The 16,915-nt window shown below is 36.9% G+C and overlaps 1 protein-coding gene across 4 annotated transcripts in view; it reads right to left on the bottom strand.

The window, feature by feature from the left end:
• Window positions 1–16,915, bottom strand: part of USP42 (ubiquitin specific peptidase 42) — a 77,677-nt gene that overhangs the window by 20,523 nt on the left and 40,239 nt on the right. For all 4 annotated transcript variants that reach the window (XM_072597836.1, XM_072597835.1, XM_072597837.1 and 1 more), the window contains 11 exons: window positions 15,930–16,040; window positions 13,061–13,163; window positions 10,906–10,973; window positions 10,703–10,773; window positions 8,170–8,252; window positions 5,229–5,340; window positions 3,824–3,964; window positions 3,550–3,650; window positions 3,083–3,236; window positions 1,636–2,391; window positions 1,402–1,496 (listed from right to left, as the gene is read on the bottom strand). In XM_072597836.1, coding sequence (XP_072453937.1) covers window positions 1,402–1,496; window positions 1,636–2,391; window positions 3,083–3,236; window positions 3,550–3,650; window positions 3,824–3,964; window positions 5,229–5,340; window positions 8,170–8,252; window positions 10,703–10,773; window positions 10,906–10,973; window positions 13,061–13,163; window positions 15,930–16,040 — 1,795 coding nt within the window. The remainder of the gene's footprint in view (window positions 1–1,401; window positions 1,497–1,635; window positions 2,392–3,082; window positions 3,237–3,549; window positions 3,651–3,823; window positions 3,965–5,228; window positions 5,341–8,169; window positions 8,253–10,702; window positions 10,774–10,905; window positions 10,974–13,060; window positions 13,164–15,929; window positions 16,041–16,915) is intronic.

The raw sequence follows: 16,915 nt of genomic DNA, 5'->3' as shown, positions 1-16,915 counted from the left end.
AGTGGCCTAACTTCCTGAGCTAATATTCTTTTATTCTAAATAATGTAAAAATTTGAAATAAATCATGGTACTCTTGGAAGTGGTAATTTACCCTAAATAGAAGACCTGTTTACTTCCGAGAGGAAATGTATTTTATGCCTTCAATATTAATTACTCGACATATGGTAGAAATGTTTACATTATTACTCAAAATGCTACCTCAACTTCTTCAATATGTCACTTAGTACCATATTAGTCAAGAAAAATGTTTGTTTCAGATAATTTTCCCTCCTTTACTTTTTCTTTCTGCACTGAAACAGTAATCACTAGTAGCAGCAGAGGCTTCTTCAGAGCAGATAAAGGATTTGAGGGGGAGACAACTCCTTGCCCCTGACTAGGCTTGGAAGATTCACTTCTCTTTCATAGCTCAACTATTTACTTCCCACCCCCACCCCCCTTTGGGAGTACAGAGCTGCCTCCTTCCCTGTAACTCTTCAGCACTAGGAAAAACAGTAAAGCAATGAATGAAAGCTGTAGCAGCTTCTTGCACCTTCCCCCCACCCCACCCTATCAAAATTGATTAAGTCTGAAAGGCTACTCTAAAAAAAAAAAAAAAATGCCTTTAAATCACCGAGTAATAAGGGATTGCTGAAAAGAAGTGTAAAGATATCTATACTTGAATACTTCAAGAATACTTTGTTCAGTGTGGTACAGGTTCCAGCAACAGAATACACCTCCTCTAGGACTAAGGTGATCTTCAAGAATTGCTGTGGCTGAAAAATTCATCACCCTGTGGCCAACTTGGTAATAAATATGCCTATTTCTGCCACTGACTGCTGTGTAACTCTTTGGCAGTTACACAGTTAGGGAAATCTCAAACAGCAGGGAAAATCTCAAAGACTAATAAAGGGTGGCAGGCTGCAAATGCTTCCCCCTTCACACTCTTGTCCCCACTGTTTAGAGTGAAAATATCTAAGAGAAAATGAGGGAAATTACACAAGTAAATATGGTATTTAAGTGTGTAAACATACTATTATTATTAATGACTCACTATGAAGTTATAATCCCCCAAACAAGAACAGCAACCACAATTACAACTGAGAAGAGAAGGCTATTTGAGGGGAAGAAAACGCTAGCCTGAATGAGTTTAATTTAAATGGGACTGTCAGATTCATACATTAAAAAAAGTAGAAAATTTGGCACACAAAAACTATATTTTTGAAAAATTTTCCAAGTTATTGTGTGATATTAAAAAGTCATTTTAGGAAATCACATGCAGATCAGTTAAAATACACAAGTAGTATAGTAACAGAAATTAAGTGAAAAAAGGCCACTAACATTTGTTTAAATACTACAGAGCTTTAGCAGCCAATGAGATTAATGGCAAAGGACTTTCATTAAGATTATTTATTCTTGTATTACCTTATATCATCGGTCAAGCTTCTTAATTTGTTGCTGAATCTGAAAGACTCTACAATTCTGTCTTCTGGGAGTGGAGGCAAAGGAGTAGGCATCAACTAAAATAAAAAAAACAAAATACTTCTTTAAATATACCTGTGGTACAATTCTTTTCATTTCTGCTGGTGGTCGAGTTACCATTACTGTTAAATTTAAAGCCACCATTTTAAGATGTGTAAACTGATGAGGCATGCTCACCTTTCCATGTAATCCATTTGTCTTAGAAAAGGGGTTTTCTGAATGTTTAGCAGGCTTGACTTGGCAAGTGGGATCATCAAATGACAGTCCATTTTCTTTAGGTTCACTATTCTCTATACTATTAGCACCATTTACTGTCACAGTTTCTGGCAGTTCATGATGAGAAGCCTCATCATCTTCAGCATCTTGACAGGAAGAACAAGTGTTTGGGAGTATACCAACTCCATTTCCAGTCAGAAGTCCATTAAGAGGTTTTGCATGGCCATTCTCCTTACCCAGTCCCTTTGATTCCTCATCAGATTCTTCTGAAGACTCTGCACCATAAGGGACCAGCACACTGGAGGTGAGCTTGGACTTGCCATTCATTACTGGCTTGGAACAAGATTCACTAGGTGTGATCTGTTTTGATACTTTAGTAGCAACTGACATTGTCGATGCATTTGAGGTAGATTGTAATGCAGAAGAATTAGTAATGGTAGATGAGGGAATGGACTTGCTGAGGTTTTCTAAAGAACTGTTGTGAAGATTAGGTTGAGACTGACCTTGTCTAACAGGCAACTTGTTATGAATACTGATAGTGATTTTTTGCTTCTTGGGAGGCTCAGGAATAATTGAGGGTCTGTTAACTGTCCAGTTTTGAATAGAAGTTGAAGCAGGAGCAGGACTTGCTCTGTTTAAATTAGAATTACTAGCACTTGCTACAGAACAGCTTGGAGTTTCTTTCAATGGTCCGGTCCCATTTAAGTGATTAGAATTCTGCAAGTAAAATATCATAAACAATTGAGTATTTCAATCACACACACACATGCACGTCCAAAGTTGTATCCAATTACTTTTTTCTCATCAGACATATTTTTAAGAAACTAACCAGAACCCTAACATAACATTACCTTCTCTCCCCCATCCAAGCTCCCCTTCTTAACTCTTTTCCCATCTAACACCCTTCCTTCTCTATTCCTTTTTACTCTTCCTCCCCTGAGGACATCCACCCATGCACATACACTTACAATCACAAAATACATTTGCTTCCTTTGGATAAATGGATTTTTTCTTTAGGGAAGATAGCTATGGAGGACTGAAAGAATCAAGCTTTTTTGAATGACACACACACACGCACGCACACACTCATTAGACAAGTTCTCAACTTTGACAAAAAGGAAAAAATGCCTCCTGACATCTGGGCCACATTTACCTTCTTTGGAAGAGTTCCTAGAGAGCCCTTTCCTGTCTACAAGTAACTTACTTCCACTCATCCACTTAATCATACCACTAACACATGACACTGGGGAAATGCCACCCAGGTATCAGAGAAACAGTCTGTGTTCCCCCCTTCATAGCCAAAACCTAATTAATTTTTTTTTTCAGAGTTGAAAAGGATCTCATTGGCCATTTAGTTCAACCTATAAATTAACAGCAAGGAGTTTGTACTCTACCTACGAAATGTTACCTTTATCATATGAGGAGGAAGTTGTGGTCCAATAAAGCCTGACACAGTCTGTTTACTATTGACTACCCGTTGATTGATCACTGGTCGAGGAGAAGACTGTCCTGGAGTATGAATGGAATGACTGTGTTCACCTCCATTTTTCACATCATGGGACCTAGAAATGAAATAGGGAAACTGTTTATATTATACTGTCAAGAACAATACAAAGAGCTTCTCCTTCCCAATTTGTATATAAAAACATTACTATTCAATTTGTATATGAGAAACCTGGCTCAAAGGCGGAATATGGCAATCTTCTAAACTATTTATTCACCTGGAGATTCTTCCAGTAGCCTACTAAAAGACAAAAAATTCTGATAACCTTATTTCAACCTTGGTCCTAGTATCTGTCGGCAAAAAAGTCAGTATTTTAAAATCATTTATTTCAGTGAGTTGATAAATAGATATTTTGTTTATTATCATAGTACCTTATATAAAAGAGGACATAAGCTTGCTGGTTAAGCACTGATCTGATGTCACTGGTAGAAACAATGGAATCGTTCATCTGGTACCATTGTCCATTACTAGCCTGAAAAAAAAAAAAGAATGAATCTTTACAGTGGCTATAATTGGATAAGAATAAAATACCACAGACAGGATAATTCACTTCAAAATAAGTCAGAAGGGAAGAAAAGACTATAAAATTCCCTAGTAGCACTTCAATTTTTTTTAAATGATAAATTTGAATGTTTAAGAACCTACCTTTATGTAACAGTAGTAATGACCAGCATGACAGCTAAAACCAGTATGCACTAACACTGCATATAGAACATAAATAATTGGTTCTCCATTAGGTTGAGACATATATGGTCGAATATCAAGATACTCAGGATATTTCACATCCTAAATAAAAGTGGGAAGAAAGAAAAAAAATCATTTCTGAATGCACATTTTATTTAAAAGCTTTAGAACAGTTTACAAAGGATAGTTCTTATAACTCTCTCAATTAAAAGTACAGCAAAACCCTTCCACAGTCCTAAAGTCAGGGGTGAAGAGTAACACTCCCCATACAGGCTGTGCTGTTATGTCAAGGGTTTAATAAGTGTAATTGTGTTTCAAGGAACATGATCTGACCTTTGAGTTTATGCAAATCTACGTTAAGATATAACCCTACTACATTTGTTCCCCCCTGTTTCACAACAGATTCTATAGAGAGTAAATGAACTCTCTAAAGAGCAATGTTATAGTCTTGATGAGAAGCCCTTTGCTTCAGTCTCCTAGGAAGCGGGCGGTCAGAAATCAGGTAACAACAGCAACACATTCTAGATCATTCATAAGCTCGTCATTCTCCTTCTCCCTCCTGCCGCCTACCTTTTGGTCACTTTATTGCTCCTTAGCACGTCCACCAGAGGGGTGGGAAGGAGAAGGGAAAGAAAGTGAAACTTCAATCAGTCAATGTCGCTGCTACTGAGAAACTCAAGTAAAAAAGACTTTGGAAGCAAGGAGGCTCAATTAAGCATGGGCATTTTCTGTGAATTTCACTTATCCAAGCTCTCTCTATCGTCTCATTACCATGTATAATGGAAAGCTAGGCATAGTTAGCTGAAACATAGATGATATTTATTAGTTCTACCACAAGGAATTATTAAATAATCAAGTTAACCAACTGAATAAGCAGTTATCTAAAGTATATGCTAAAGGAAAAACAGCTAGCTGGCATTGTGGGTACAGCAAGGGATCTGGACTCAGGGAGACCTGAACTCAAATCCTGCTTCAGACACTAATCGAGCGATGTGACCCTGGGCAAGTCACTTAATCTCTTTAAGCCTCAGTTTCCTTATCTGCAAAATGGGGGTAACAATAGCACCTACCTCCCAGGATTGTTGTGAGGATCAAATGAAATAAATTTATAAAGCACTTTGCAAACCTTAAAAGCACTATATTATTAGCTATTAGTGTTATTACTGTTTCTTTAATACTGCTTATTTTCTCTCCCAGTAGGCTGCAATGAATCCCTAACACTATAGGGGCAAAAAAAGGACACAAAAAAATCAAGAAACAAAACGATTTAGTTACATATTACTGTTAGTTTGGAGCTACTTATAAAGTGCCAACACTTATGATCTGAAAAATTTCAATATAAAGATGGGAAATATGTTTTACATACCTTGGCGATTTTTCCACCACTGAAATTTGCAAAACGTTTCAAAGATAAGGTAAGAACATTAGATGATCTATGTATAGTAAACCTCTTTGAAGCTGGAACCATCTTTTTACACCTTAAAAGAAGCACAAACAGTTGGTTACACTTGAGATGAACGTTTTCTTTGGTACTTTGAGTTCTTACTTGCTCAAAAGATATGGTTAATATTTTCTTCAAACATCCCAAATTAGTTTCCAAAAGAAGTTTAGAGTTCAGTGCAGTGAGAAACAAAGCTCAGAGTATACGATGAACCCTAAAACAGACAAAATCATAATGAAATTAAACTTGAAACTTTTCAGAATGATTTTCTGAAACGAGAATTTAATACAGCCCTGTAGACTTTTCATCAGGACTTCTTAGATCTGTGACCTTCATCAACGAAGGCACTGCCTGAAGTGATGCAGACCATGAGCTATTCCTTTCCCTGTCATTCTGTGCAATTCTTGTCCATGTCCGCCCAATATCCTCTAAAAGGTCCCCCCACCAGCATGCAAGGAAACTTCCTTTAGGTCTGGTATGGCATGCCCATTGGTCTTCATATGGGCTCTCTATCAACTGTCCTTCACTCTACCCCATCTCCTTTTCCGGTCATACATATTTCTTTGATGACCTCCCTTACATCATTTATTTTTGCCCAATTCTTTGTGGATAATATGCTACAACTTACTCATGCCCACCAGGTACCATTTCACTGCCCTTTGGGTAACACAACTTTAATTCTTCGAAGACTGATGTTCTATGACTTGAAGCCACACAGCAGGCCTTTGTTTCAAAGAGGTTCCTGGTGGGAATCTTTAAAAGCACTGCCCAATTTCCCAAAGGCAATCCTGTCCACTGCTCCCTCTGTTTAATTCTGGGCCCAGCTCAGCTCCAGGTTTTTAGGAAACTTAAATTATCATAACACTCTAGATCTTGGTCAAACATACGTTAAATTTTTTTACATCTTTCCTAAAACTAACAGCAGGGAAGACAATATTTTTTGTAACTTGTAACAAAATAGAAAGTTTAAATTTTCGAAAGTCCTTATAGTAAGTTATAAAAGCAAGTAAACTGAATTACAGAAGAAATGAAGGCTCAATGTGAAATGATCTTCTGAAATGTAAATAATATTCACTCTACTGTAGTTGGGAGAACAATGGATCTGAAAACAAGAATCTGCCTGGGCAAATTCTAGCTCGGATTCTTATTTAGCTATATGACCATAGTGAAGTCATTTAACCTCTGAATCTCAGTTTCCTCAGCTGTAAAATGAGGATAATACTTGCACTATCAACCTTACAGAACTATCCTCGATAAATAGCTCTGTAAACCCTAAGACACTATGCAAATGTGAGTGATAATTCTTCAGCGGTACTCAATCTGTTATCATTTACATAAAAATATCACAAACCGAAACAAGTGCCCCAACTGTGGGACTATTTCACTATTATCATTGTACCCACAATCTCCAGTAAAGAAATAATTTTCTAAAATCATGAATGTAGCTCAACACTGGGAAAAAATTATTACTACATGCTGTTGGAACATTACTGCCTAACAACTACAACAAAGGAATTTTACCTGGGGGCTACCTGTAAGGACAGCTTCTTCAGACCCAAGTGCAAGGGAAAAACAAATAAAACCATAGAAGGCAAGTTCCCAAAAGAGAGCTGAACCAAATAATTCAGGTCAGGCCAAAACGCTGGCTCTAAATGCTAGTGTGAGAAAATCTGCTGCTCTTCAGAGTGTTATCTGGAAAAATCCATATAACAGCCCAGAAAAGCAGCGCCAAAATTAAAAAGAAAAGAGCACAAGGCCTCTCTTTTGATGAAGGATGGAAGGGAAAACAAAGGATAGGTCTGAATTTTGAATGATGAAAATCAGGCAAGTAACTGGTTAATCTAAAACAGGTTGACTACAAGTTTTCTTTCTCTCTTCTAAATTAAACTCAATCAAATTAATAAGGTCCAGAAATGGTTTAGCTCATATAAAGGGAAATTTGAAACAGAATTTTTAGGCTACAACATATCAGATGTCAGACAAAGGCACCTACTGACAAAATGCATATGACATCCCAGTTCTAAAACAGGCAATAGCAAGAAGAGGATAGAGAGAGAATACGGGTGCTTAGAATGGCCTTTTGCAGCAGTGAAAAGCAATGGGAACCACTGACGTTGTTGTATAATTGCCCACACTTACAGGATAGCTCATTTAGCTGGCAATCCAATTGTATCTGGTAATCTGGGCAATATGCATTCCTGATTCACTCTGTTTCTCCAAGGTGGACTGATCTCTGAGTAATTATCCTCACCAATCAGACCTATAGTCTTTCAGGCTCAATTCAATCAGCACAGTCATCGGCAAACAGGAAAATCTAAAGAACCAGGCCAGTGATAGGGAATCTTTCTATTTGGACTTTTACAATGGTGAACAGCTTTCATGAGCATATATCTCACCATTTTATGTCTTGTTTGATCTGAATGTTCAGTGGAACATTCTCTGGTTGAACTGATTATTGATCATAACTTTAACACGTACTGGAAATACCTTGTTTGAGAACTTTTAAGGCTTAATTTTGTTCTATCAAGACAGATCTTTTTTGTAATAAACAGATTAAACAACAGAATCTTATGTTCTCTACACTTCTCTGTCAGCTGTGTGGGAAGGTGTGGTCCACTACAGAAAGCTGTCTGGGAAAATAATTTTGCTCTTGGTTATATTTTCATCAAGGTAATTATCCAGAAATGACAATGATGTAAAAACAAAATGAATCAATAAAACTTACTGAAAAAAACAAAGAAAAGACAGTAAGTAAGTGGGGGTCAAGAACTGCATTTATCTTCTTGACTCCCTCCCCCTACTTCCACTTTTTTAAAAAAAATAACTGCTTTAGGAAACCAGAATGAGATGACAATGTTCATCTTACTTGCTACATTTATAGGAATTTTCTCCATCTAATTGCTCAGGCTTCACAAACTGTTCCAAGGCTTTGTTGACACTCTGGGCAGCCTAGAAGTAAGAAAGACAGTATAGTATTTTATTTCAAATATCACTACAAAAACAGTACTATAAACACCCAACTGTCACCTTAAATCCTACTCTTGACATCTCAACCTGGCATAAAAGTGACCTTGGGCTCTCAAAGACTATGCCAGTAGAACTTTGGCAGGTTCTACCCAAGTAGTAAGGTTGCAAGTATAGCACAGTGATGCACTGCATGTCTGTTTTCTGACAACTAGCTTTGAAAAGTGATGACGCTGAGAAGCTCATCATCAGGCTGGCCACAGGAAGATAAATTTTTCAGTCACAGTTACTCTTGAGAATATCTACTAAAATACAAAGGAGTTTTGATCTGTGCCAATAAAAGACTTATTCACAATGAAGAAATCATAAATGCTTGAAGTATCACAAGACTGAAAAACATGAAAATTTATGTAAACCACTTGTGCCATTCACAAAAGAATCTTTTATACTAAAAAAGGATAGTACTGAGCTTTACCATAGATAGCAAAATTTTCATTTCTGTATACCTCTCATTATTTTATTCATTTTTAAAAATTAGAGACTGCATAAAGTCTGAGCAGTTTCCCCTAGAGGCATAATAACTGAATTTGGAATTTAGGACATTGACAAGCATATTTTAGACTCCAGTAGAATGCAATTGCTTTGATGGTGGAAACTTTTATTTTTTTGTATACCTAGCACCTTGAACATAGTATGCATTTAATAAATGTTTGCTGAATTGAACTGACTCTTTTCCAAATGAGACCAATACAAACACACCAAGGAGGAAGAATTCTGGCTTTAATAGATGTCACTGAATATCGTTTGGAAAATCAAGCATTGCATCAGGTAAGGTATAAGTCTACATTTTAGAGCAGAAATAGAACTTATACAAAAACAAAACAAAAACTTGTGTCTAAGTAAACTATATCAACTGTGGGTATGGACTAAACTTATGAATATATCTTTTAGCTCAATTTCAGAAATATTTATTGAATATCTATTATATGCTAAGCACTGTACTAAGAGACACAGAGTGTATAAAAGCTAACGACCCACTCTCTCTGCCCTCAAAGACTTTATAATCTAGTTAAATGGATATTTAAAAAAAACATCAATAAGATAAATGTCATAGAAGTAAAAGAAGATCTACGGCAGCTCAGAGGAGAGAGAACTCGTATATATTTGCAAGAATGCAGGGAGAAGAAATGAGGAAAGGGCTCGAGAGGAAGGCAGAGCTGTCTTTCTAGGACTTCCTAGTATGATCTAGGAAATCATACTTTCTAGGTATGATTTCAAAAAGAACTGGGCAAGGGACAGGAGGAGCCTTACACCTGAGGGAAAAAAGCTTCCAAACAAAAGGGTGTATTTAAGAAACAATGAAAAGTCCAGCTTGGCTGGGTAGAGAAGAAGAGCACTAGAGAATATACAGAAAGAGAAAACTGGAGTCACACTGTGGAAGATCCTGAGCTGAGTAATAATTTTATTTGGCAAACAATGGGAAGTCACTGATTATTTTGGAGAGAGAGTAACATCACCAGAACTGCATAATAACCTTACTTGGTAGGCCAATTAACTGAGGTGAGATTAACATTATCAGAGATATGCTTTAAGGAAAACTAATCTGGAGCACGGTGTAAAATGGATAGAGAAACAGAATGGAATCAGGTCTTTGCCTTTTACATGACAAACACAGCTGAGAATCTTATGAAGAGATTTGCATTGAATCATTTGAAAATGCATAGTGCTTTCTCAAACAATACTCAACCTTTCATTTCAGTAGTTTTAGTTGTTTCTATGGAGCCCATAGGTTGGATTATAGTTCTTACTCTGAGTGAATGCAATGCTATTCCCAGGAGTAGTCATATAATTTTGGACACCAGAGATCATCAGGCAAAAATAGGCAATAACCTATGGCGAAATGAGGAGTAGATGGTATTTATCTAAGTAGTCAAGCATAAAAAGAGGGGATTCTTTCACAAACAGAATCAATAAAGAACATGACCAAAGCCATGTAGCAAGGAGTTTGCAACGTAGCACTGGCATGATTCCCTGCTCTTTTGTGGCTCCTGGAGATACCATCAAATGTGATGGATTTCCAATGATACACTATTGCATACAACTAGAAAGCAGAGGAAAGATTTTAGTTATTATAATCAATGAAATGTGATTTTTATTTTTCATTAGGTTATATCCCACTGGGCTATCTTGCACTGGAAGACAGTACTGCTAAAGAAATAGCAAATGTGTATACAGGTTTTCTAATTTTCTGCACAGGGCAGGTACCTACTACATTAAGTCTGAGCAACTTAGATTCATAATTTATATGCAACCTTATACAAACCAGGAGGTACAACTCTAGTCTAGAGTTGCAATCAGCTACACTACATGGAGAGTCACAATGGGCATTACTAAGTTTCTTTATCCTTGGTTATTATAACAAATACATAATTTACCTTTATTTCCAGTGGAATATCAAGGTATGGATCGAAGGTATCAGAAACTCCTTTGCAGTTCATACACTTTACTAAAATCAAAATGAAAAGGTTTAGCAAAATAAAATCTTTATGGCAAGACCAACCATTAAGATGGCTGAACACAAATGCATTATCAAAATCACACGTTAAATTTTAAATCCATGAAATATATTAGAATATACCTCGAGATCTCAGGTAGCCTCCAAATATTTGACAAACGAGTGTGGTAGCCTGGGAGTGCCGATCCAATCTGAAAATAAATTAGGTACATTGAATTTTTTTAATAGCTAGATCACTTTGGATAAGAAGAACTTTAGTAGGTCTAAGAAAATCACATCTATTCTTAAAAATATATGCCTAAAACTATCTATCTAAATCAAAGGACAAGTTTAAATTCTATAGGAATTCAGAAACCATAGCTCACATGGATATCAGTCATAAATACAGATGCTCTGAACAATGAAAAATATTTTATATAGCTATACTATCAATAAAATTAATGGAAATACCTTCAACTTTCAAAGCACCTTTGCAAGTATCATCTCATCCGAGAGGTACAACAATCATAAGCAACAGAGCAATTGTGTTATCCTCACTGTACAGATGGAAGAAACTGAGATTCATGTTGACTCATCACAGGACTAGAAACAAAAATCAGGCCTTTTAACCATCCAGTCCTCTTTCCCTTCTACCACACCGCTGTTCTCTTGAATGAAAATGGTCAGAACCTACATGCCTTTCCCATTACACATTACTTTTTCTAGTATCTGATTCTCTTTCTTGACTCACTACCCTTCCCTCTATCCCAGTCTCCTTTGTGACTCTCTTTTATACATGGATCTCTAGATAGTACAGTAGCTAGAATGCCAGGCCTGCAGTCAGGAAGACTGATCTTAAGTTCAAATCTGGCCTCAGCCACTTACTAGCTGTATGAGTCTGAACAAGTCACAATGCCGCTTGCCTCAGTTCCTCACCTGTAAAATGAAAGCTGGAGATGGAAATGGCAAACCACTCCAATATATTTGCCAAGAAAACCCCAAATGGGGTCACAAACAGAAACACATGACTGAAAAACGACTCAAGAACAACCCACTACCCTTCTTGTGTTTGGGTTACTGAAGTTTGTACTGTTTAGTTTAATAGGAAATGTTTTCATCTTGCCTTGAATGGAAAAGACTACTTGGAAATCAGATATGTAATACAATTCTATGTAAAATTAAGGGTCCTAACTTTCATTTATAAAGGTATTGATCTAAAAACTATGATGCATAAGAAGATAGGTGTTCTACATGCTATCCTAGCAGTGCTTACAATTTAGCCAGGGAGACAAAACATAAAATACGTAAATGCTAAACTCTGTGATACTGACTATTAAGTAGGATAAAATGCTCAGAGATGGGAGAGATCAGAGTAGGATGAAGGAGATTTAAGAAAAAAGTATTATCTTAGTTGAGCCTTAAAGAATCAGTAGAATTTAGAAAGAGGTGGGAGTAGAGGACATTTCAGGTAGAAGAATGAGTAAAAAGGCACAGAAGCCTGAAGGCATGAAGAATAGTAAGGCTTTGAGAAATAGAAGAAAATAAGGCCAAAGAGGAAGGGTGGGGCTGTGGAAAGACCTGAAAGCCAGACAAAGGACTTCGGACTTTGCATGCAGGAGGAAGACACAGTAGGTTCCTGAAGAAGGAGGGACATGATGAATAAGATTAGCCTGACCAGAATTACACATTACGGATTAGAAAGAAGAGAGACTGGAGGTATGGACACCTGTTAGAAAGTCATCAAAGTAACACAGGTGAAAAGTGATGGAAGAACTCAGACTTGGGCAGTGGTAGTGAATATGGAAAGAAAAGGGTGAATCAAGGAAAAAAATTACACAAATTGGTCAAGACAGGCACAACAGATTGGATATAAGGGATAAAGGGAAAGGAAGATAACACTGAGGTTTCGTTCTAGCCTTGGGAGACTAAAACAGCAGCAAAAATGACTAAAAAGGAGAACCAGTTCAATTTTCAAAATTTTTAAATCTGAAGTGATAATGAGACGGTCAATAAAATCACTACAGAAATCATTAACTCTGATTTCTGATTATATAAAACAATATTAAAATGTAGCAAGGAAAAATATGTCAATTTGGGGGATGATAATTGGGGGCCTATTCTTTTATTTAATCATTTTGAAGTTTGAAGGTAATTTCAGCAATCAACATAGATATTTTAAAAAAATGTTGCTGAAAGGTAAAGCAAATATTTGTTTTTCAACAAAAGCTGGCCAAAAAAATAAGTTTAATTACACAAAGATACAAGTAGAAGAGAATATTGTTACAGTGTTTGCACTTACTTAGTGCTGCCATTCAGGCAAGCTTTCTGCATTGCATCAACAGTGTACCGAAGAAATTCATGGGCATCTTCCTGGTTTCCAAAACGGAAGTGTTTAGCTATACCTATGGAATTAAAATAAAGACAAAAGTTTTTCTGATCACATATTATCTTGTCAAAGATCCTGTGAGAATGCTTTGATTTAATAGCATGTGCATAATTCTTTCATGAAGTAATGCTACTAACAAAATCAATGAGTATTTATTTAAGCAACTACTGTGTGTCAGGCCTAAGGATAAAAAGAAAAAAAAATAAAACAATCATGGATTTAACATTCTATGAGGAGAAACATAAACAGTCAAGAAAATATAAATATTATAATTAAATATGTAAATTAAATACAGGGTAATTTTAGGAAGGGGAGGTATGCAGTAAGAAACTGGGAGGATTGAGAGAGTCCTCTTATAAAGACCTTGAGCTGAGCTTCAAACAAAGCTAGGGAATTCTAAGAGGTGAGATGGGAAAAAGCTTGTGCAAAAACACAGAGAAGGAAGATAGATTGCTCTTTAAAACTCATCCAGTTTGGCTGGAACACTGCATACGTGAAGGGAAAAATGTATAATATACCAGGAAAGATAAGCTGAAGCCAGATTGTGAAGGCCTTAAAATGAAGAGGTATCTGTTTTATACTAGAAGTAAAAGGGAACTAGTGGAACTTAATAAGTAGTAGAGTGACAGTGCCATACTTTACCTTAAGTATAGTACTTTGAAAGCTATGTGGAGGATGGGATGGATAAGAGAAACCTGAAATTGGGAGCCTACTGAAACAGGACACTATTTCAACAGAATAGGAAAGAGATGATTAGGACCTAAACTATGGTGGTGACTGCATGAGTAGAGAGGTTATATTATGCTAGATGTGTTGTGAAGAAAGAAAAGACAAGACTTAAAAACTGACTGAATATGGGAAGTGAGTGAGAATGAAGGAAAAATGAACATTCTGAGTTACTGAAAATTTAGTGGTGCTCTTGAAGGAAACAGAATTCAGGGAGGGGGAGAAGTTGAGGAAGAAAGGCAATGAGTTGTTTTGGAGAAGTTAAGTATTCAATGTCTAAGGGACATCCAGCTGAAACAGGCCAGTGGTGGTGAGGACCTAGTATTCAGAAGAAAGACTAGGAAAATGTGTGTGTGTGTGTGTGTGTGTGTGTGTGTGTGTGTGTGTGTGTACACATACATACACATATGTGTGTATATTTATAAACACATACATAATGTATATATAAATAATCTGGGAGTTGTCTGCAAAGAGATGACAAGTGAACCCAAAGGAGTTGGTGGAATCACTGAAAAAGGGGGTATAAAAAGAAAAGATAAAAGGGCCTCGGACAGAGCCTTGTGGTACATTCATAGTTAGGGAGCAGGTCAAGAATAAAGAAAGCAAAAAGAACTGAGAAGGAACGGTCAGATATAGGCAAAAGGAGAAAAAGGAGTGTCACAAAAAATCCAGAAAGAGTAGTCAAAATGGCCAAATGCTACAGAGAGGTCAAAAAGAATGAGGACTGAGAAAAGGTTACTAATTTGACTGATGAGGCTAGTAACCAGACTTTCAGAGCATGATAAGTGAGAGGATAGGAACAGACTGCAAAGGATGTAAATAGGTTTTCTAGAAGTTTGGCCATCAAGTGGCCGAACAATGACATTGAAGAAGATAGCTTGAAGGAATGGTAGGGTCAGCTGCAGAATTAGGAACGAAGGAGATCTGGACATGTTTCTAAAGCAGTGAGGCAGGTTTTTAGGTATCTCAGGTAGCACCAACATACATAGTGATGTCTCCTAGTAAAAATGCAGGGATTCGAGTGTAGAGAAGACTGTGAACCAGGCACTGGACTCCTTGGCTGGAAAGGAGATAGGAAATAAAGAGAGAATGAAGATCAGAAAAAAAGGCATAGCTGTAGGGGTAATTTGCGAGAAAACTGGGGGGGGCTTAAGATCAAGTGCGTAAGAAAGGGTGGATTTAGCAAGCAGTGCTACTTCTTTTTCACTGACTGGAATGGTTTTTTGTATATACAGTAGGAGAAATGAGGGATCTCATTGTGATTTGATTCCGTTTTCTCAGTAAAATAGGAGGCCAGGTCTTATGCTAAGAGGAAGAGAAGCAAGGGAGGTAATAGGATATCTGAAGTGAGAAGAGAAGTCACTGAACAGTTCTTTTGAGGAAAGAGACAGAGTGACTTAGGGAACAGTCATTGCCATGCAGCAGGGATGGCCAGACTGAGCTGTAGTAGAATCATTCAGTATGACTATCTGACCTCCTCTGGCACTGTTCAGTAGCACAAAAATTAAAAGGGAAGAAGCAGGTGGTGATACTAGAACAAAGTGGTAAGAAACTGAGAGAGTGTGAAGTTGAACTGATAATTCCAGGTCAAGTGGAAAAGCATAGCCAGAGAAAGGACACTAGCTTAGAAAAACACTGAGTAGATCTACTAGCGGTCACGATGAGAACAAAGAGTAGGTTTGGGAAGAGAGAGGCACAAGGGGAGATGAAGTAAAAAGAGGGTATGATCAGAAAGAGCAATGTTATTATTCTTCATTTATAAAAGTGGTGGAACTATCCTTGTGTATGGCTAAGGTGGAAGTCATGGGAATTAAGGACTTAATGAAATGGGAGACCACACTATTGGAAGGAGCTTTACTAAATAAGGGAAAGGATTAGTTTATCAAGGATGACAATGAGCCAGACATTGAACTTCTTGAGAAAGGAAGGAAAATGACCTAGAGACTGATATACAATTTCTAAGACTTTGTCACAAACTATTGTGATGATAAATAAGATCAACTAGCCAATAAATACCAAAATAACATTTTATGAATAGGTGTTCCAAGCAACTTACGTCGAAGATCATTGATGACTGGCATTGGTTTGATGACATTACCAGGATTATTGAGTGCCTGGGTAATATGAGCCTGCATGGTACACATCATACAGAATCCTTGCTCATGGCCTTAAAGATCAAGAAAGAAACACTGAAGTTAGCAAAATTATGATAAATACTATGAATGACTTGAAAAAAACAAAAAAAAACCCTAAAAACTTTTTCCCATACTACAATTTATCCTAAATATTAAGAGAATATTTTTTGCTCTTTTAGAGGGAAATAACAGCCAGAGAAAGCCATAAAACATAGTGACAGGAACATAATCAGTTTCATTTTGGATAAAGGTAAATTTTTAATTTAACTGTAATTCCTCCTGAGGCAATACATTATTGTGCAGAAAGAGTGCTGGATTTGGAGTTAAAGGATTTAGTTTTAAATTCTTAGGAAAGTCACTTTCCCATGGGGAGGCAGAGAGTATGGTATGATGGGTAAAGTACTAGACTTGCAGACCTAGACTCAAATCTCACCTCAGACACTTAGGATCTGTGGCCATGGGCAAGTTACTTAACACTCTGGGCTTCAGTGTTCGCAGCTGCAAAATGAGGAAGCTGGACTCAATATTCCTGAAGGTCCCTTCTGCCTCTAAATCTATGATCCATGGCTGACATTCCAAGTTCAGTTTCCTCATCTATAATAACTGACATTTAAAATGAAGGCCCTAGATTAGATGATCCCTAAGGTACCTTTCCTTCTAGTTCCTACTGTCTATAATCCTATCATTCCTACTGGACAGGTTTTACTGCAAAATTTCCATTCACACGCTGCTTTCAATAAGAACAGAAGTAGTTGTGAAAATATCAATGAAGAATTATTGCCTACAGTAGAAAGAGTATAAAGGATATAAAGAGAAACCTTCCAGTAACTTAATATTCCTTGATTAATAACAACAGGAATATGTATTGGAAAAAAATCATTATCAAAAAAAAAATTCCACTCTACAG

The sequence above is a fragment of the Notamacropus eugenii genome, chromosome 3, assembly GCF_028372415.1.
Source record: "Notamacropus eugenii isolate mMacEug1 chromosome 3, mMacEug1.pri_v2, whole genome shotgun sequence".
In the NCBI taxonomy this organism is placed as follows: Eukaryota; Metazoa; Chordata; class Mammalia; order Diprotodontia; family Macropodidae; genus Notamacropus; species Notamacropus eugenii.
This window is presented reverse-complemented; position numbering and strand designations above follow the sequence as displayed.